The sequence below is a fragment of the Ammospiza nelsoni genome, chromosome 2 (assembly GCF_027579445.1).
Source record: "Ammospiza nelsoni isolate bAmmNel1 chromosome 2, bAmmNel1.pri, whole genome shotgun sequence".
Taxonomy (NCBI): Eukaryota; Metazoa; Chordata; class Aves; order Passeriformes; family Passerellidae; genus Ammospiza; species Ammospiza nelsoni.
Genome location: NC_080634.1, coordinates 24,498,375 through 24,520,843, shown reverse-complemented (window position 1 = coordinate 24,520,843; position 22,469 = coordinate 24,498,375). Strand labels below are relative to the sequence as shown.

The following is a 22,469-nucleotide window of genomic DNA, read 5'->3' as shown; positions in this document are numbered from 1 at the left end:
CCATCAGAAGGCTTCAAGCACCTACCCTTCTTGTTCTTTAGCCCAACCTTTCATACCCTTCATCTTCCATTCATTGCCCCTGTGTGCCCTCTGTTCCCTTTGGTGATGGGTCAGTGCACCTGGGCACTCCATGCCTTGTTGCTTTCAATGCTGGTCACCTGCTTTTCACAGCTGTAGCCCATTAGGGATGTGGCTCGGCCACAGCCGAACTCCCAATCACCACAAACTGTACACCTACACTCCACTTCTGTTTTATATGCTTAAATGAGGTGTCACAAAAACCACCGGACATCCTCACATTTAATAGGTGAGTACAGTGTTAAAGTGCAAAAATTGAAAATAAAGGATTCCTTCCTCTAATAATATGGAGATTTGCATAGAGGTGTGTTCCCAAGTCCTGGCACCTTGGCTGTCCTGGGGAGAGGCCTGAGAGGTACCAGCCATATACCCAGCATTGCTTCTGGCAGGACAAAAACCTACCATGTAGGCTTCGTGATCAAACCAGGTTAAAAATTACAAACTGTCTTTAATACCAGGTAGCATATCTACCCTGGAGACCTCTAAAGAGCTATTCCAGTCTTGTAGTATATTTCTTTTCCACAAAGTAACAAAGTGATTTTATAAAAACTGTGGAGAGGGCTCTTTGCTCTATTTTCATGCTGCCATTTCAGTTACTGCTTACAACAACCAGGGAAATACTCATGCAGAAATTACCCTTGTATGAGTTTTAACGTCAAGCAGAAATCTGCTGAGAAACAAGTGTACTAAAGCAAAACCAAATCCATAGTAATGATGTACTAAGCAAAATCAAATCCATAGTAGTTATTTATTAGGAGAGGAACAGTTTTATACACAGTTTAAGGGAATCCGCCTCCCGCAGGAGAACGCTGTAGCCAGCATCCCAGCCTGTTACTTTGCTGTGGGGAAGTCCATTGTGCTGAGAAAGGAGAGCTGTGAAGATAGAACAGCAGTTTTTCTTGTGAACAGTTAGTGAAAACTTTCTCCAGTGCTTCTGCTGCTTAGAAGTAATCTGTCCAAACCAGGGAGCAGTTCCCAAATCATTCACCAGAGTTGCAAAATGATAGATCAGAATCACAGATCTCAAGTTGGAAGGAGCCCATCAGGATTGAGTCCTGCTGCCTGTTCCTTTGCAGGACCCCCCAACACAAAACCTGAGATCAGTACACTGCCTGCTATTCTGAAGCCCAAGGCTTTGGGCTACAAATACCAGCTTGTACTGAGATTGGGGCATGGGTAGTGAGCAAACCAAGGGTATTTTTATCTTTCTGTGTCATTTTTCGGGGTCGCGATAAATCAGATTTTTTGCAATGAAAAAGATTTAGCTGAGTTTTGAAATCTCAGAACTTTTTGCCTCCTGTGACATGAGTCATGGCTGCTTTTACAGTGAAAAGAAAGAAAAAACACTTTGAATGTTCATTTTGATAATTTTTTAATTCTTTCAATCCTATGGGACTGTCAGGAAAGCTAATTAGATGCTCCCCTACATTGTTTTTTTGTGAAATAAAAATGCAGTTTGAGTAACACTCATGTATTACTGTAATGCAGTAATATGGGATAAGAAATTATCCAATTCATTAACCATGAAAGAAGCATTTCAAGTCCTGGAACACAGAGAAGTCACCGCTTGCCTGTTTTTTAGCATCTTTATGTAGACTCTGTGTGTGATGTGTCTGTGGGGAGCTGAATAGCCAGAAGAGGGTAGCATAAGTAAGTTAATAAACCTCATCTGTAAAGCAGAGTTATTTTTGAGGGAAACACCTACTTACATTTCTTGCCACAAGGTAGAGAAACATAACATTGACAAACTCATCACAAAGCTTTTGTCAGAACTTGAGAAGGCAGATTTGCAGTCAGAACTGGCAAGGATAAGACTGAGACCAGGATGCAGAGCTTTTTGCACTCTATTCACTCCTGTTTGACCAATGCCACTATTAATAAAAATGCACACCCAAAGCAACTATATTTCTTTGATCTTAGGGGATTGCAGCACAAGTCAGCAAAGCTAACAGTGTTATTGAGTACATTCTGGCACATGAACTTGCCTGCAGATGATCTGCAAAAGCCGGACGGGGAAGGCATGAAAATGCATAACACTGAGAGCAACTTAAGGGGGGGCTTCTGGGCCAGCTAATAGAATATCAAACATAAGCTTGCTGAGTTCACCAGACAGATGTGTATCAAAAGGCTCCTCTTGCTGCTGCCTCTAATGTCTACCCAAAATAGAATGCTGCTCCCAGAGTCTGCATGCAGTAACTGAGTATTAGCAAAGGGAATGTTGCTGTATCTAGCAGAAGCAGAGACCACAGCTCACAGGAGCTTTAGAGAATCTTCTATGCTGGAGATGGTGCCAGCCATGTACAAATGCACATGACCCTAAACAGACAAGAATTGCTGGGCATTTCATTATACAGGGACATATCTACATGAGTTAGCTTGCAGATTTCTTTCGTTTTTCTTTGTAGAGACCAAACAGCAAAACTCCTCTCTGAGAATTTGATAGGACTTGCCTCAGGACATACATGAAAGGACAAGGAAGACTGGGGGATGACTCTTGTTGTTTGCATCACAGTAGTGGTTAGAAATCCCAGACAGGATCAGGACTTCACTGTGCTAAATGTTGTGCACTCATGCAGGATGGGAAAAGCAGTAGCCTGAAAAAGGAAGATGAAGCAGACAAAATGAGAAGGGAAACGGGTGTGAAGACATGAAATACCATGCCCGGGAGCTTACACCCAGTAACTGGACAAGGAATAGAAAATTCCTCTTCTGTCAACTTACTTCTGGCAGAGCTGCTTTAAATAGCTCAGAGGTTGTTAGGTGAGAAAGACTGTATGTGTGTATACACCTTGGAAAGGCTCTGAGGAGATACTACACCATGTATTCGTAGTTTATTTGTACTGTATAGCTAAGGCAAAGTAGAAATGCAAGCTGAACATTTTTTTCTATAATTCTTTTCCCTCCATCCTTTCAAATATAGCACATATTTGAAACACTGGAGCTTTCCATTTCCAAGACTGTAACATCAGACTCTAAACGCTAAACTAGCTGCCCTTCACCCTGCTGCTACAATGTGGTCACTTGAGCAGTAACAGCAGCTGGAGAAGGGAAGGGGACGAGAATGCAGGTGGCATTAGGATGTCAGACTAATTTCATCCCCTGAGGGGTTTAGTTTCAGGTATTGTGAAAACCTCTATGTAAGAGATTCAGAGAGCCTTTAAAACAGTACTGTCCCTTCAAATGACCAGTTGCAAACTTGCTCACAATTTTCCCTGGACTTGGCTGTTAGTTACAGAGGGAACTTCTAAAATGACATGTGGGTATCCAGCTGCCATGTCTGCTTCACTCAGTCTCATATGTCTGATCATTTTTAACATGATATAGAAGCAAAGCTAACTAAAAAGATTCTTTCTGGACTTTATCCTGAATGATGCATAAAATTGCAGTAACAAGCTGATTTGTGTAATATTTCCTGCCTTTGAATTTTGGCTTAGCTGGCACACAAAAGGTACATTATGGGAAGTGATGAAGTCCTTTTCCTGCATACATTGCTGCACTGCACTCCTAAGGGATCATTTGCCATTTGTGTCAGTCTTGGTTGGCTGAGCTTCCCTCAGGAGCTGCCTGTCCATTGAAAGGAGTGTGAGGATGTCCACGCAGAGTCAGTCAGTCTGGTGAGAGTGCCTTCCCCTTGTGCTTCCATGCTGCCAGACACCATTCCCTGCAGAGGGATTTGCACTGATGATGCAGCAGGTAAGGGGATATTACCCCTTAAAAACACATTTGGAGGGTTTCTGTTCACCTCGCTTCCTGGGTTGGCAGCATTTACAGCACTGTTGCTCACTGTCCACAGGCAAGGGTAGTGGCTGGGAAAAAAAGCAGCACAGATTGAATGACTTATTTCAAAGCATTTAGCCTGCATAAGACTTGGCACAGTAAATTCAATGGCACTATCTGTTCAAAGGCAGCTATTCAAATCAGGTTACCAAGCTAGATCAGCCTCGAAGATCTTAAGTGAAAAATCACCAGTAGCCATCACCTGGTGACCCTGTAGGGAGGCATGGGGAGCAATGTACATGTATATGTGAGATTTCAAAGTGTAAGGAATTTTTATGGACCTCTATGACTTCTTCCCATCTTAGGAGCAGAGTCAGAAGAGTTTCTGGAGAGGGAGGTCACAAACTCTCAGGACACTGCCCAGCTACTAGGGTATAAACACTGAGAAGAAAATCTACTCAATCAGATAACAGTGCATTTGAAATTGCAGCTGATTTTCCTGACACCTAAGTTAGAGAAGAAATGATTGCATTCTTTTGGGGAAAATAAGGAAAAAGATTTGATAATTAATTGATTCTCTAGGTCTAAATTCCATTTACTACTAGAATAGGATCCTCATTTCATGTAGGATAATAGTGAGAAATACAGGAAGAAGAATAATTTGGTTTTAAAATGCTCACAGATTGTAGGGTCCAGAATTCTTTGTAGGTATTCCAAGATCCTGGTTTTCAGCAATGCTGGGGAAAAATGAAGCTCCCATAGAGCAGAAGATGATTAGCTTGTCAGAAGGATTTGCCCAGGAATCTTGAATTGGGCACTTAGGAAACATTTCAAATCCTGGACACTGATTAAAGTTTGGAACAAAGGGCAAATCACCAGGACAGTCCTACCAGCCTCAGTGCCCCTCATTCCAGCAGTTTTCCTGTAACCTTACCTGGGTCCAGGGCTGGCACCTCCCTTTGTGTTTGGCATTGAGAGCAAATTAGTCTGTGGAGAGGATGGCAAAGTCCAGCTGTCGTGTCCTGAGAATACCTGAAGATTATTGCTGGAGCTGTCCAATAAGTTAACTTTGGGGAGGGAAAAAAAGCAACAAACAAATCCTCAGTGACATTGCAGACAATGTCTTAAGACAGCAAAAAATGGACAGGCTTAAGGCAGCAATCTGATCATGAGGTGCCCAACCACAGGTAATAGGACAGAAATCCCAACCACAGGTAAAAAGGCAAAATTCCCGTGTTTGTTTAGAGAGTAGCAAGGTGCCATTGCAATCCCAGGTGTGATACATGAGAAGGCCCAGCACGACAGACATAAGATTTGCATTTCTGCAAGTCTGACTAATATTTTTTCATAATTGACATATATCAGATAATGTTTTGATACAGATTTCCTTATAATTTGAGCTAAAATACTTAATAAAATTTTATAAATACTGCCCCATTCCTGGAAATTTTCAAGGCCAGGCTGAATGGAGCTTTGGGCAACCTGGTCTAGTGGAAGGTGCCCTTACCCATGGCAGGGAGGTTGGAACAGGATAATTTTTGGGATCCCTTTCAAGCCAAACCCTTCCATGAGAAATATTTCCATTAAACAGGAACTCTTGCTAAATTATAATTAGCAAGCAGATCACTTTATCCCTACTCTGCTTTCTAACCACTTCTTCTGATCGAAGTACAATCAGTTTCTGGATTTGCACCCAGATCTAGAAAGGGAAAGGGACTCAGAGGATGTTCTGACAATACCAAAATGCCTTTGCCTCAATTCAGCTCCTACCTGAGAGCTGCTTTGACTTGAGAACTCAACTGTGTCATGGCAGGGCATCGAAAGAAGACCTGCAATGCTCTTTTTGTATAACTGGAAGCTGTAGTGAAAGCAAGACCGTACACTCTGGTTTATCACTAAGAGGGCACCCAGTTCCTCTTGTTTTGCTGCCTGAAGGGTTCTGTGCAGAGAATCACCACGCCCTTTCCTGGCCTGAGCTTAGCCTTGCTCCAGGGTTTGTGCTGACCTACGGCACAGGGCAGGCAGGCAGAGGCAGCAGAGCCGCGCTCCAGGAGTACCTGAAGGGGAGTGATTCCTCTGCACGCAGGAGGGTGGGTATGGAGCAGCCCGATGGCCTCGCAGGGCTGAGAATCTCTCGCAGCTGTGGGGAGCCTGTGGAGCGGGCAGAGGCAAAGCTCCACCGTACTGGTAATTGGAGCTTCCCGAGGCACACATTGGATCTGGGTTGGAAATCAACCAGCCACCCACTTTGAGGGAAAAGAGAGAACAAAACTATTAGTATTGCTCCATTCAAGTGCTACCGTACAACTCAGAAATAACCAACCTTCTTGCAGAATTAGCTGTGCCTAAGAAACACCAAGCAGATGCTAAGATACTGGTTTGTGAAACAACTGACAAAAAAATAGCAACCCTCCACTCCCCTCCCAACCAACCAACACTGAAACCAAGTCCTGAAAGCAACCAGAAAATGTCACAAACATTAAAGAACAAATGAAAGAAAAACTATCAGTAAAGCAAATGCAACCTCTGCCTCCCCTCATTTTTTACCTGTTTACCCATGAAAGATAAATTTATAAGTGATAAAAACATTCACAAATACAAAAACAAAGGAGTAAGAAAATCCTAAAAATGTCATATATCATCTTGATTCTAGATTCCTTTTAATATTGAAAAACTGGAATTTATGGAAAATCATCCCTCTGCAGGACTTCTCACATTATTTCCTACTGTGAGGTCTCTTCAATCTTCTTGTCTTTTTTTAAAGGGTCCCTCTCTATTAACATAATTCAGGACTCAGTAAGTGACCAGCATGAACCAGTTAGGCAAGGCCCAGGTTCCCAGCACCCATCATATCTCACAAAATTTGCAGTTGACATAAATAAAAACCTTACAGTGAGAATATGTCATATGTTGACCTTCAGAGACTGTCTCTGGAGCATCCTTAGAATGGTTTCTGAAAAGAAAAATATTTAGTGGTAAGTGTTCTCACTGAAAAATTACAAAAGTTATAACCAGAACTATTCATTAAAAATTGGAGAAGTGAGGGAAAAAGGAGGGAAATCCCTCTTCTTCAACCTTGCTAGGCAGCAGTAGACCTTCCTACATTCTGCCATAAAGGAAGCTGGAGCTTTTGTTTGATGACATAAACAAAAATGTTCCTAATTTTTTGCCATATTTGGGAGCTGAATATGGAATTCTAAATCTGCCTGTGAGCACCTTTCCTGCTTACAGGCAAGCTGAAGGCAGCATTCCCCCTTGCCCAGCTGGAAACCCTGATACTGAGACACAGCAACTTCTTGAGTGGTGAGAGGAATGAAAGGAAATACAGATTCTCCTGCAGGCACATGGGACACTTCATATGTCAGAAGATAAAGCAGGTCCAAACAAAATTAATTATAAATCATGGGCTGGAATGCATCATTTGGATGCCTCTGTGCATTAACATGGGTGATGCAAGGAAAATTTTGCAAGACAAACTACAACTAATTTCTGATGGAAGCATATCTGACATCTTACCTTTAATAAACCCATGATAAATTATCACACAGACTTAACAACAGCAGTGCAGTTACATTACAGTTACACTGTAATTTCACTTCAACTATGCTTTTGACACTTGGAGTTAACATTTTTTCTCCCTGACCTATCAAATTACAGGATTCACTGAAGTGCAAGTACACTGTAGTGGACATATGTAGGGTATAACACTACTGGGGAAGCTCACACCATCTCATTTCAGGCTTTCTATGTAGACAGACATAACTGCCAGGATCCCCAAGAGCACATTCACCCATTTCAGCACCTATTGTAATAATTATATAGTCTCCCAGATAATACCATTGGAGGGACTCTGGATTTAGCAGAAACAAGATTCAGTTATGTAATTTATCTTTCATGTGGTAATGTCATGGTTTTAACCATATCAGCAGCAAAAAGCTACTGGATCAAAAAAAACAAAAGATGAACTTACCTTTCCTTTGCATCCAGGAAGGCTTTGGCAAAGGGATTATACTTGATTTTGAGAGCTGTTATCTTGAGTTTACAGAAAACAAGGCATGTTAGTGAAGGCAATTTGAAATAGAAACTTGACAAAACATCTTCCAGAGTAATCTGAGGGAACTGTCTGGGTTAGCCTAAAATATATCCCCACACTTGATGTTTCCCAGGCTGGGTAGGAGACAGCTTTGCTGTGTACTGATCAGTGCCACAGGCAAAACACCAGCTGGGGCAGCCGGGCATGAGCTTGTCTGGTAAATGTGGTGGAATGGTGCACCCTTTCCTATCTTGAATTCCTATCTTGAATTCCTATCAAGTATGAATAAAATCTGCAGCAACATTAGCTAAGGGATGTGGCACAGGAGTTAGCAATTCTTACAGTCCAAAGTATCCCTCAAGGGCAGAAATTTTCCCATGCAGTATTGTGTTGTTCTGCAGTTGTATGTATTATAGGGACATGGAGAGATAGGGTTATCATTATGACTATCAGTTATTGCTGGAGAAAAATATTTTAGGGCTGTTTGGCATTTATTTCCAGTAAAGGATTGAGATGCCAAGACAGATAGACCAGTCTGGAATAGCTGTGGCAGGATATTAAGCTAAACCTGTCTTATTACTGAAGCCAGACACTAGATTAGTCAACGTTCTACTGCAGAGAAAAGACAGAGTATTAGAGTGGATGGAGTATTACACTGCATGGGACTAGTGGGGAGACAAGAAAAAGGCATGCTGGTCTTTGTAGTTAATTAGCTTCTAACAGATCTCCTCAGTGGTGCACAGTGTGGCACTGCCTACCTCTTCATTCTGGTAGGCAGTCACTGCTATGAACTGCGTCTCAGGGAAGGAGCAGTTCATCACCATCCGGTGGGGGCCTCCTACACGAACTATGTGCACCTGGGGCTCATATTTGTGCAGGGAGTTCAACATTATCTGCAGGAAACAAAACAGAGAAACAGCCCCCAGTGTCACTCTGGCACCTCACAGCCAACCTCTGTCTCTGACAGGGCAGCCATTGCTGCTGAACCTCCCCAGCCAGCAACTCCTAAAGCAGAAGGGCAGGTGCCTACCTCCCCTGCAATAACTACAGGCCGAACAGAATGAGACTTCACTGGACTGCATTTAAGGCTTTGGATGCAGCAGCAGCAGCAGTGAGTATTTGTGTTAGCAGCTATGGCCCTCAAACCACGGGGCTCCCACTGCACTAGAGGCTGCTGAAACAGCTCAGGGGCACTCCCAATCCTGCTTCTGTTGTCTGGAAGACCAGAATCACCATCACAGAAAAGGTGCCAGCAGGAAGCTGAGGCAGTCACCCAGTCTTGTCTCTGGGCAAGATGAAGTGTATCCAAACAGGCCTTGGCAGATCATCTAACCTGGCACTAAAAGGTGTGAATAGCATTGATTCCAGGAAGTCCTTTAATTGGCTCTAGTGCAAGAACAAAATTATTTTTTAAAATTTGTACTTTTCAAAGTGATGTATACATATATATATATATATAAGAAAGAACACAGCTATTATCATAAAGCACTGATAGTCACCAATTATTTTCTAAACCATCAGAGAAGGGGCAGCTGAAGCACAGCATGGGGACATGGTTTACTTTAACACTGTGGTCATGATTTCAAAAGAAAGCAAAGGAAACTTCAGTCATTTATTGTTTAGTAACTTTTTTTGGGTTCTGTTTCTCGTACAGTTTTCCTCTCCAGCTTTCTATTATTTTGCTCTCCTTCGTATATATACAGAGTGTTCCCCTGTTTTTTCCCCAGGGACTCTTTGACCCCCGAAGTTTCCTGTAGCTTTTTTCTCCCCATGCATATTTTTCTGAGGCTTTTGACTTTTCTGAAATCCTGGACACACGACAAGCATTTGCAAATTCAGATCCTGTTCTATGCTTTACAGTAATTCTTGTGTGCTGGTTCCATATATGACTAAGGAAAAGTCAGATCATCTTCCTAGTCTCCAACCAGTAAAACCTGAGATAATTTCCTACCTCATTAGAGCACTAAGCTTACAGAGGTACCTCATAAACCTAATGGAAATAACAGATTGAGAGCATATAACATTTACATGAAAGAAGTTGATTCTGGGCTGACAAGTATCATCCACCGTAGGAGTTTTGTACCAAACAAACAAGCGAACAAAAGGTCTTGTGCAACATTTTGCCTTTAGATGCATCATCAAAAATAAAATATGAAACAAAACTAATTTTCCTGTTTGCATTTTTAAGCAGTTCAAAGAGAAAGTCACTTATTTCTGGTACATGTGGTTTCTTTCCAAAGGCCAAAGCTGATTTAATAGAATATTGATAATTATCATGATGCAGAAGTAGACACAGTAATTATTTCATTTAGGAGCAGCCTTTTATTCTGCCATCTGACTCCTGCCAACATTCCACTTACACCAAACAACATTGGGGAGCACAACAAAAACCTAATACCCATGGCCATTTTTCCCCCCTTTCTCTGAAGTCCTATGTAAAAATCCACAGCATACGAGACCAACTCTGAAAAGACCCCTGACGATTAAGTAAACCACAGCACTCTGTCTCCCTTAACATCAAGAAGTCCATTAGAATCTGAAAGTGCCAATTAAGGCCTGTTTATCCCTGTTTATATTTGGCCTCCAGAGAATAATTGGCATCTGTGGGTGAAGAGGCCTGTAAGGGCTTCTATAATTACATAAATGGATCCTTGATATTTCTTGATTGGTAGGTGCTTGCAATTGAAGCCAAGAGGTGGTGTGGAAACATCAGGCCATACCTGCCCACTCCCATTGAGCTTGTTGGTAAGTTTGACTTTGCTGAAGGAAATGGCAGCTTTCATCCAATGGGCCCCAAAGTTGGGAGAGTCTGGGTGAATGTACACACAGCTGTGGTTTGGTGGCTCTGGTTTCCCAGCTGGCACCCATTCTCCATTGACGTACTTCCAGCGGTGGCCATCAGTTGGAGCAAAGTCCAGCAGGAAGGAATACATGGCATTTGGATCCAAGCCTGACACACTGATCTTCAAAACAGGGAACATCCGCCTGGCCAGGGAAACAAAAAAGGGTGACACCGCTGGAAACTGCTGTTGAAAGACTCTCCTCAGTATGTTTGTTTCCAGATACTCAGTGACTAGCTCAGTATAAAAAAACCCATCCTCCCTTCCTTCAATCTACCCTTGCCATCAGACCTTGCACTTGGCAGTTTCTCCAGTAATTTGGTCCCATACTTCCATATTCCCTGACCTCAGCAGCTTGACCATGTCCTATTGCTTTTAGTTTCATCTTACACACAAGCTCTTAACTTCTACCCAGCCTTCCATTATTGTCTCATGTGTTTAAAACTGAAATCCTGCCTTTGTTTAGTTTTGGGAAAATGCTCCTTTTGTGCCCAAATGTCCAACGCTACCTTTTCTCAATTCCCTTTTATTATTATTTCTTTATTTTGTAAAGGAGGTTTGCAGGAGCTCACAGCTTGACTTTCAGTGGTTTTCTAAGTTGTTCCAGTGTTTGTGATCGATCTCACACAGCTCTGGATTGGCACCTGAAAGTCTGTAGCAATAGAGCTAGTAGGGCTCCAACACTTGGAGGAACTGGGAATAATGTGTGGACATCAGAACAGGTGTATCCCAGCAAAGATATCCCATTCATTAAGCTTCTTAGCTTGTCAAAGAATACATGTAATTGCTATTACGTATCACCTCCTACATTCCTCTTCCATGAGTAAACGGCCTCCCTGCCCCAGACATCTCCAGACCGACCTCACCTGGCAACTGCCTGTTTCTGCATACCACATTTTTATGGACCATAAATTCCAATGAAAGCCAATGAATCTCTATGTTCCTTTTCTCTATGGGTATAGAGAGAGGAACGGCCTGAGGTCCATAGCTATGGGGCTAAGGTAAGGTAGCTCTCGAGGCTTAGGTAGCCATATAAATTATCCAAAATACGTAAGAAGGGAGCTGAAACTCCAGGCTGTCTTAAAGGACACTGGAAATGTCTGCCCTTGCAGTCATACTATCTATTGACACACAAATGCAAATTGCTAACAATCATGACATCCCACTCACCTTTCTGGATACCTTGATATAGTTTTTGCTGCATGCATTCAGCACCTTCTGCTGACAGGAAAAGACAGAATTTGAGAAATTTGAGATTTTTCATCTAATATTACTTGCTGATACCATGTCAGTGCAGTATTGAAGAAGATATCATAGAATGATTTGGGTTGGAAGGGACCTTAAAGATCATCTTGTCCCAGTCCCTGGATTGGTGTCCCCAACACCTTCCACTAGACCAGGTTGCTCTGAGCCTCATTCAATCTGGCCGTGAGCCATCTCCAGGGATGAGGCATCCACAGCTTCTTGGGGCAGCCTTTTCCAGTGCCTCACCATCCCTTGTATCACTGCATGTCCTTATAAAAAGTCTCTCTACAGTTCTCTTGCAGCCCTCTCTTGGGTACTGGGAGGCTGCTATAAGGTCTCTCTCCTCTCCAGGCTGAACAACCTCAGCTACCTAAGCTTTTCCTCATAGGAGAGGTTCTCTCCTCCAGACTTGCTCCAAGAGGTCCATGTCCTTCCTGTACTGGAGACCTCAGAGCTGGATGCAGCACCCCAGGTGGGTTCTTACAAGAGTGGAGCAGAGGGTGAGAATCCCCTCCCTTGCCCTGCTGGCCATGATGCTTTAGATGCAGCCCAGGATTCGTTTGGCTTTCTGGGCTGTTAGTACACATTGCTGGGTCGTGTTGTGCCTCTGGTCCACCAACACTCCTGAGTCCTTGTCCTCAGGGCTGCTCTGAATCTATTCTCCACCCAGCCTACATTTCAATGCAGAACCACAAAGTTCACTTCATGAAGTTTGCGCAGGCCGTGCTCTCAAGCATGTCCAGATCCCTCCGGATGACATCCCTTCCCTCCACATGTCAACCAGAGCATACAGCTAGGCGTTGCTGGCAAGCTTGCTAAGGGTGTGCCCCTGTCACCAGCAAAGGTAAAGAAAAGCTTTAGTGCCAGTACTGACCCCTGAGGAACAGCACTCCTCACTGGTCTCCAAGGTACTATGAACCACGACCTTCCTCATTAAATAGAAGCCTAGTCAAGGATTTACACACTACGCCTGTCTTTCTGACCAGGATGTACCAGCTATCAAACTGGGATGTGATAAAAAGTATGGATGCATTTCTCCTTCCAATGCTTAGATCTCCCCTAGTCAATGTTCAAAGGAACATATTTAGATACATAGCTGAAATTGAATTAGGGGAGAAAATTAATCCACATGAAAATTTAATTTCACTAGATTATGCAGAGCTGTTTGTGTTACATGCAGATTGTTAATTCCTCTGCCCACAACGCAGGCAGGCTGCTCTGCCCTTTTATTTGAGAGGCTCAAGTTTATCCCCAAAGGACCTATAGACCAATCCAGAAGAGAATACTGTTACCATCCATTTTAACCTCCTGTAGCACTAAGATTAGTGGGAACTACTTCCCTGTAGTTCCCTGCCTCACTTGGACCAGCATGTTTTGACTGTACAGACTCTAACAATGGAAAACTTACCGCCTAACATGTTCTGCTGATTAAGTGGCTTTACTGTTAAAATCTGTCTTTTAGCACGGCAAATTGTGATTTCTCCAAATTTGTTTCAGTCAGAGTGTTTGTTTCAATGATCAGGTGACACAAGTGACCTCCATTTCTGCAATAGCCAAGCACTTCAGCTTCTTCAATTTATTTAGAGCAAATATGCTGCAATTTCTCCACAGTACAGACCTTGAGTGGGAAGATGTTTGATATCAAACTTGGATGCGCAGTAACCAGTAAAGTTGCTTTAGCATTCAAACCTGGAAAGGGCTTCTTTTCCTTGTTTTCCCCCACTTATGGCTGCCTGCACTGATCCCCTATGGATTCTCCCCATATGCAGAGGGGAATAGTGGCATCTACCTGTCTCCAGGCAATAACAGGGATTGCAAACTCTCAGGATACTGCCTAGCTAGTATGGTATAAACACTGAGAGAGGAAACCTATTGAGTCAGATAACACTGTATTTAATATTGAAGTGTCAATTTAATACAATAGATCTGAGTAAAACAGAAGATGGTTTCCCACTGTATCAGCTGTACCCATTGAGATGCATTTTGTGATATAGCACATGTTTCAATTTTAATGATATCTATCCTGTTCAGAATATATCTATTTCCCCTAGGCATATCTCTAGGGCAGGTGATTATTTTAATGAAGCATGATGCAGCCACAGAGGCATATCTGTATATTAACACTGAGGTTGGTTCATCTTACTGTGACATTTTGGGACCCTTGGTACCAATTAGAGATGACTCAGAGCAGATAGAATTGTGCATGCTAGAATTTGACACTTGAGGATCCCTAATCAATTAGACTTTCATTCTCTGGTACACTCCCATATCGGGTTTCTGTTTAATTTCGGAGCTTTGCTGACAATGTGTCTGTCCACACCAACTGTTTTCATTTTCACACACAAAAGTTCAGGCTGACTCTTCTCTTTCATTGTAGAACACAGTTTTCAAAAGCATTCATCTACCCTTCAGCAAGAATGGTTTAGTTGTACTCATTTAGCAGCAGCAGAATAAGATCAATATTTTTTCTACTGAGAATCTCTCTGGAGACAATCACTGAAGAATCCTGAACCTGAGAAAAACTCAGCAATCACAGGCAATTGTCTCAAGTTGGTCTCCTTTTGAATAGCATGGTTCAGAGTTCTTTGCTGCAGGCCACAGTCTGTATTTTCTTTGTTTTAGTGTGATGCTGTGTTTTTGGATGAAAAATACTTTCAGAAATGCAGAGATCCTTTTTCATAGTCTCTGCTACAGTAACTATGTTAAAAGGATTAATGCAAATGACAGTGTGACTTACTTTTGTAATTTTTAATTTTGCTGTAGTTTGATCATAAAGAATTCAATTGCTGCTCTCACTGACATTTCTAGAGATGTCACTAGCTATAGGAAAAGTAGAATCAGGCTGATAAGGAGTATATAAGTTAAAATTAAAACATCAAGCATTTTACACAATGAAATAAAAAGTACCCAGGCATATTCAGATAACAAAATATTCCCTTACCAACATTATAAAAATATTTTATCTACACACTCACCCTGACATTTCGGAAAGAACTAGTATCACTGTGAAGTCATAATTTTCACTAGCTGCAAGGAAAGAAACTGAAAAACCCTGTTGGTAACATGTGACTCTTTGTACCAATTTAATTAATCAGAAACAAACCCATCTTACCTCATTTTTAGTCACTTACACTGTTAAGGAGACAGTTTAAGCTACTGTACACCAAGTGAAAGTCCACTTAGAAGTCATCTGTAACCTAACAGCTGTTTTCAAAGCAATTTAAATGAAGTAAAATCAGCTTCACAGTATAAAAAGAATCTCAGCAGCAGATGTCTATCAGTATAGGTTATTAGGAGGAATCAGAATGGCAATAGTGCCCTTACACCAAGAGCTGGTCCTTTGAGATGGTAACTTCTCTGCAGAATCACCTTGCTGAGTCAACAGACAAGATTTTTCATTTTTACTGCTTTCACCTATGTCCCTCATCAAGTTACAGTCAACAGTAATTTCATCCACAAATTCTGCTAAGTCAAAGTCTGCAAAATTACACCACATGAGTAAATCTTTTTCTCCATCTCTTAATTCCTCTCTCCTAGGTGGATCTCCTGAGAGGTCTCGTAAAACATGTGCATGTTGAGGGAACAGCTGGGGTGGGGGGGGCAGGAAAAGGCTGGTGAGGATAAAATAATAAAAACCTTAGTACCACTGTGCAAATCTAATTCTGGTAGCTGCTTGTCTGTTATGGGCTGGACTCTGCTGTCAGCCCAGTTCAGAGCAGAACCTCTGTGGAGAGCTTTCTTCAAGCTAGTGCCTGTTTCAGAATTAGCATCCTTCTCACCAGATTTTTTACTCTTTTCCTGTGCCTTTCTGTGTTCCCCAAACAGTAAGACATGTGAACTATTTATACCACAATGCTTTGTCCTTCTAAAACAGTGTATATTAAACAATATTCCACACTTGTTTCTAAGGGCACCTGCAACAACTGTGGGACCATGCAATTCAGACTGCACATACATATAGAGCACGTAGGGCAGTTTTATTGCATCCACTCTGGTACAGACTGCTTGTATAAGCTGTTAATACCCAAAGCCAGAGGGATGGGAAGTGCAGCTGGGTCTAACAACACCAATCTGCTTCTGTGAAGTAATTTGAAGCCTACAGGTGAGGACTTGCTGATATAGACTGATGATTATTAGCATAAAAAGTCATTACAAAGGTTTTGAGAGATATTCCCTTGCAAAAGTTTCCTTTTTGTGCAATCACAAGTTAACCTATATATTTTTCCAGCATGCTTCATAGGAAGAATGGTTTGGCAGTGACCAAAAAGAAGCAGGGTCACCCCATCTTGTTCATACAGTGGTTTTAGCAGACTGCAAGGCTGCAGTCCCCTATAAACTCTGGTGTGCTCATTGCAGTTCTGTCGAGTCTGCACACACAGTTTATTATTGTAGAGCTTAACCCCCCTGGCTGTCACCTCCACTGAGCCCGCAGTGCTGAGCAGATCACTTACCTGCCATTCTTGGTCACGATCATCTCATTAGTGACTTCCCTGAATCTCTGCCATAGCGTTGCATCCTCCAAGACAACCTGGAGCTGTTTCTCTGTGGGGTCGCCTTTGTCTCTTCCAGCCCGGAGTTCACTCTCCACTACACTGAGGAGCCTGGAGACAGTGCAGTCGCTGGGTTTTTTGCAGCCCAGGTCTGCCATGATGGCTTTACTGCCAGAAACTTCAGGTAGCTGCTGAAAAGACAAAAATAATAAGCTAAATAAAAAAAGAAGTCAGTTCATTGGGTACCGCCCGACAAACGTGCTCACCTCACTCTTTTGCCACTGCCTAGCTATTTCCCCTGGAAGTCCCAATGGGCAGTGACACCACTGTGTGGAGGTTTACGCACACGCTCTACACTAAAAAGAGGACTATCTCCTAATTACCTGTTAGACAGTCAGGTGGGTGGCTGGCTGATGACTCAATTGGCTGCCTTGAAAGAAGAGTCCTTCATCCAAATTAGCATGCTTTTATCTTTTTTCAACCTGAAGTGGGTCTAATTGTTCTGCTTGAGAACCAGGTTTCCATTAATGAAAATTGTTTCATTTCCAGACTGAAACAATGCATGGAAATTGCATTCACGCTGGTGCGGACTCTAACTGAAGGAGCTGGGGAGAGTCAAGATAGTTACACAGAGAAGGTTGTCTTAAAATATTTTCACCATGAATATTGCATAAATGCATTAACCTCATTCTTCTACATTCCTAAATCAAAATATAATAGTAAGACACCTTGCAGCACTGAGTTTTCAGTGCACAAGGAGAAGGCAGCATCCCTCCCTTAACTGTTGATGGATATTGTGTCCATCCCTTGGTCCCACTGTCATTCACAAAAGCCCTCCTGCACCTTACAGGTGGCTGAACACCCCTCTGGCTGCGTTTCCAGGGCCAGACTGCATACTTCTGGGGCTGGTACAAGCTTAACTGTCTGAGGCCTGGCACTACTGACCAGCTTAAGGTCCATCTCATGCAAAAGCTCCCTCAGCATCCCAAAAAGTCATTCTGTTTCACCTCATCCTGAGATATTGTCTGACAAGTCTGATCCAACAACACAAGGAGTATCCTTGTTCCTCCACAAAAAACCCACCATTTTACTGAGGACTCCATTTCAGCATTCAAGGAGACAAGATATGTGGGCTCAGTCCCCTGCTGGAGGGTTAAGTGGAAGCCCCACAAATAACAGTGACCTGTAAACACTGGGCTTTGGTATACAACAAATACTGGAGTACCTAACTTCTTGAGATACATCTACCTCTGATAATGTCTTTTAAATTTCTGGTCTGTTGGACATGACATAGTCAGGGACTTCATTATGAAAACAGTCCTAGAGGTCATTTTTAGAGAAATACATTTTCTCTCTGCTTATTGAGAACTGCATTTTTTCAATTCAATAGTCCCTGTGGAATTTCTGTGCTTCTGTCTCTTAGAAAGACAAAATTACTTAGTGGATCACTGTTGGGATTTTTACAGACAAAAAAGAGCATGGCAGGCTTTATAAAAGAGATTTTAAGTTAAATCCATCATTTGACAAGACCAACCGATCTTGCCTTTAAAAAATCTGAGGCACCATCCATCTAAACAACAATGGCCAGAGCTTGATGGCACCTTATTTGGCACCCTTCCGACCCAAATCATTCTGTGTTTCTATGCTTTCAAACTTCACACTCTGACGCCTCTTCCCCTCTTCTTTTTTTTAATTGTCAACTCATAACCAAAGTACCTAGATTATTTTATAAGTAAACTCAGGTGAGTTACATTAGCAGGTGTCAGATAGCAACTTTTAGTTGATAAACAGCCCACTTTCACTGCTGAACAACTAAAGAATGTACTTCAAAATCTATAGGCTATTTAGGTACTTTGAAGGGTACCACTTTGCATTTGTAAATATAATTACAGGTATCTCAGGTATGCTGTTGTAAATGGAATATGTTTATGTTTGGTTTACCTTTTCCAAATACTCAATGAGGAGAGAGAAGTTACTACTGTAATTTTTCCATGCATGTGATCAAATGGCATAGGGAATGCATAGGAAACTATATGAGACAGTTTTGAATTTTATTATGCTACAGATGCAAATAGACAGAGAAATTGGTGCTGGTGGAAGTGCCATGAATTTTAATTAAACATTTTCAGGTTTTCAGGAACTTCTAAAACAGGTACATGTTCCTTTGTGGATTTTTTTTTAGCTGAAGCCCTATTTCCATACAGGCTTTTTAGATATAGTTGCTCAGAAATCAGGAGATTCAAAGTCAAGGCAGGTAAAGAGACAACAGCTCATAAAAGTAATAACAATCAGTTCTTTCTACAGACAAATAAAAAGAGAAGCAACCTGGCTTTCAGAAGTACTCACTGCCCATCTCCCCTGCAGAGCTCCAAGTGGAGTGATACTGGATTATCAAAAAATCAGATCCTATCTACGTTCGTCAAAATGCTTAGAACTAAAAGGAAACCAAAAGCATGCACAAAAGCAACAACAGTTCACATTGGTGAAAGGGTTTCTAAATGAGTACGTGAAACTGTCTCACCAGCAGACACAGGTGCAGCACTACAGATAAAGGATTTGCTCAGCAAAAATTGATTGGAAAGGGAGGCTGCACAAAGCAGAAGAAAGGGAAATCCTGCTTGGAGTGCACTGTTTGCCCAAAGCACTCCTGGGACTGAGCTGTAGGGAAGGAGAGGTGTATGGAAGGAATGGACAATGGACTTGTTCCTGTAATGGTTTGGGATGAGAGTGTTTCATCAATAAGACTGGATTTTTTTACAGCTAGCATCCCTAAGGGAGAAGCATAAATGTTTTTACTTTGGGGTATCATACTAAAACTTGTATCCTGCACAGTAATAAAATGCACTTTCAGATCCCAAAAGTGAGTAACACTTGTGTGCTTAGGTTATCACTCATGCAAGGTGTCTGATTCTTTAAAGTCTAGTGTCCAGAGGAAAAAATAAACCACAAATCTAACAACTTAAAATACCTGACTTTCACACAGTTTGAATTTTAGTAACTATGTTACCACAGCTCAGGTCACCTGAAACCTCAAAATTTTCCAAAATGAGAGTAGTTACTTGTGGTTGGTTAGTGGGAACAGCCCAATTAGTGTTTTCAGCATGAGGATGGTTGTTTCAGCTCTGAGAGTTCAGCTTAAGAGCAATTTGTGTTGGATGTAGCAGAAGGCACAGTTCACCACTGACATATCATTCCGACCTAAAAGAATTAGCCAAATAAGTTTACACATATGCAAGCACATGACCAGCTGAATATACTTGGGCCTGAGATTCTACTTTAAAACACACTTCCAGATTCTGTGAATGACGCTTCTTTGCATTGTGCACTGTCTCTGTGTCACACAGCTGCCATGGGAGAGGCCTGCAGAACAGAAACCATAGATCCACAGTCACAGTTCTTTGTTTTTTGTTGGCTTTTCATTTAACAAAAATACTATGTGTGGAAATTTACTTTGAATATTTAGCCTGTTTTAAGAGAAGTGAGAGACATCCTCTAATCTTTTATCCCTCTATTCACCTAAATAACAACTTGGAATTTTTTCCAAACAACCCTTCTTTCTCCTACTTTCTTGCAAGATTAATTGTCTACAGGTGCTGGAACAGAGGCCCAAACAGATTAATAACAGCTGTGGGTATTGCCAGGGCACAGAAACCAATCCATTCTCAGGTGTGGGTTATTTCTTGGGCTGGAAGTTAAATTTCCCTGAACCTGACATTTGAAGAAAAGGTAGCTGGACTTACAGAGGAGCACACTAGGTGTTCCTGGTGACTGACAGCCAGTGCCACTGCAAGATGGGACGGTTTATTGCCCCTCTTGCTTGCACGTATCACCCATTTAATTAGACAAGCAAGTCAGTAGGGGTGGCAGAAGGAACAGAAAATGCCCCTATAAAACCTGCAAATTTGTAAACTTTCCCTGAAACCCAGCTGGGAGAGCTGGGCACTTCCAAGCAGGCTCCTTGTGACTCATAGACAGGCAGAACTAGCTCAGAATGTAAGCACAACACTCACAGTCATCTTCCATTCACTAACAATAATTTAGTAACTCACATTTTAAATGAAGCAATGAGAACTAGGGAGAGCAGTGAAAGAACAATCCTGCAATACTTATTGGACTTCACTCACTAAGTTACAGCAGAAAAAAGCAAGGGGTTATTTTTGACTTTCGAATTAAGCTTGTTCTTAAATGCCCCTGGCCACCAGCTGGTGAGGTACACAGAAAGGAGAGGGGAAAAAAGCAAACAAGAAAAAAGGTAATTAAAGAGGCCTTTCTTGCCCTGATATTGGATAGCTGTTTTTTTGGCCTTTAGCTGCGTGTTTCCAAAGAAAAGACAGCCCTTCATCATCAGATGAAATTGCAGAAAATAAGACTCACTCTTTCCATCTCCAAAGCTCCCACTGCAGCATTCAACTAACCCCCCCTCTGAACAGTGAGTCCCAACAACACAGGGAAATGTAACCTCTGTCACCATGACATTCCCAGGAAATCAACACCTATCAACTACCACAGAATAATCGAGAACGGATAAAAAGACAGCTGCTTTCCTTCTGTTTTTAATCATGTGTCCAGCCTCTTAAGAGCTTGCTAGGCTAGAGGAGACTTTAAGAAGATTAGTCTTTTCATTAATGTCGGGGTGAGGGCACAGTTTCAGTAACTTCCCCTGGGTATGTTTTTAGCAGAAAGGCAGGCGACTTCTTTGGGTGGTACCTCCCTGTCTGGTGTTTTAACTGAGATAATACTGAGATTAATTCTGAGCCCAGAGAGCAGGGAAGACTTTCCATGCTTTTTACAAAGAGAAAGAAGAGGAAAAAAAAAAAAACCAAACCCAAGGAAAAAACCTAATGTAGTGTGATGGGTTGACCCTGGATGGGTGCCAGGTATCCACCAAAGAGTGGTTACTGCTCTGTCTCTCCCATCCTCTGCCCTACACAGCAGGGACAGAGAAAATATTACAAAAGGCTCATGGGTTGAAATAAAGAAAGGGAGAGATCACTCACAGTTACCATCATGGGACAATCAGGCTTGACTTGGGGAAATTAATTTAATTTATTACCAATCAAAACTGAGTTAGTTAATAAGAAACAAAACCAAATGTCAAAACACCTTCCCTTCAGCCCTCATTTATTCTCAGGCCTAACTTTCCACCTGGTTTTCTCTTCCCTCTCCCTCCCAGTGACCTTCTCAGGGGAAGGGCTCCTCATACTCTTCCCCTGCTCCAGCATAGGATTCCTCCTATGGAAAACAGTCCTCCATAAACTTCTCCATTAGTTCTTCCCACAGCCTTCAGTTTTTCACATAGTGCTCTAGTATGGGTCACTTCCATGGGGTGCAATCCTTCAGGAACAGGCTGCTGCAGTGTGGGTTCTCTGCAGGGTGAAAAGTCCTGCCAGCAAACCTGCTCCAGTGTGGGCTCCTCTGTCCAGGAGTTTGCTCCAGCTTGGGCTTCCTACAAATCACAGCCTCCTATGGGCATCCATCTGCTCTGGCAGGTGGGTCTCTGCATCCCCATGGACCTCCATGGGCTGCAGGGGAATCTCTGCTCTGGTACCTGGAGCACCTCCTGCCCCATCTTCTCCACTGACCTTGATGTCTGTAGTGCTTTTTCTCTCACAAATTCTCTCCCATCTCTTTGGCTGCATTAGTGTAAGGGGTTTTTCTCCTCAAATATGTTACCCTAGAGGTGCTACCACTGTTGCTGGTGGGCTCAGCCTTGGCCAGCAGTGGGTTCATCTTGGAACCAGCTGGCCATGGCTCTGTCAATGTATGTGAAGCTTATGGCAGCTTTCCAGGGCAGCCACCCTGTAGCCCCCTCACCAAGACATTACCAGCAAACTAAATATATATAGTCAGCCTGGTGATAAATGTAACTTAAGTTGCTTTAAACAATAATTATACTTTTTTCTAATTTGTTTTTTTTTTAACTTGAAGATGTTCAGTGATGTCTTAAGACATTATCACCTAGAAGAAGAAATTATTACTGTTCCCATTTTTAAGATCAGATAAAAATTTTAAAAGTAAGAGATTCTAAGCAAAGCTTTAAGTTCTACTTACAACAGCTCAGAATGA

General features: G+C 42.2%; 1 protein-coding gene across 1 annotated transcript; it reads right to left on the bottom strand.

Annotated features, from left to right (window-relative positions):
* Nucleotides 1–3,631: 3,631 nt before the first annotated feature.
* TBX19 (T-box transcription factor 19) lies at nt 3,632–16,724 on the bottom strand. Its single transcript, XM_059466553.1, has 8 exons — nt 16,365–16,724; nt 10,549–10,813; nt 8,587–8,721; nt 7,766–7,827; nt 6,687–6,748; nt 5,853–6,041; nt 4,730–4,862; nt 3,632–3,884 (listed from the first exon to the last, which is right to left on the bottom strand). The coding sequence occupies exons 1-8, from the start codon at nt 16,559–16,561 to the stop codon at nt 3,632–3,634; spliced, it is 1,296 nt and encodes a 431-aa protein (XP_059322536.1). The 5' UTR covers nt 16,562–16,724.
* Between the last annotated feature and the right edge of the window lie 5,745 nt (nt 16,725–22,469).

Coding starts and splice junctions, on each gene's coding strand:
- TBX19 (XM_059466553.1), bottom strand. CDS start 16,561: ATGGCAGACCTGGGCTGCAAAAAACCCAGCGACTGCACTGTCTCCAGG. Junction 8,722..10,548: donor AGCTCAATGGGAGTGGGCAG/GTATGGCCTGAT, acceptor TGTTTCCTGCAG/ATAATGTTGAACTCCCTGCA. Junction 7,828..8,586: donor CTGCCTACCAGAATGAAGAG/GTAGGCAGTGCC, acceptor TGTAAACTCAAG/ATAACAGCTCTCAAAATCAA.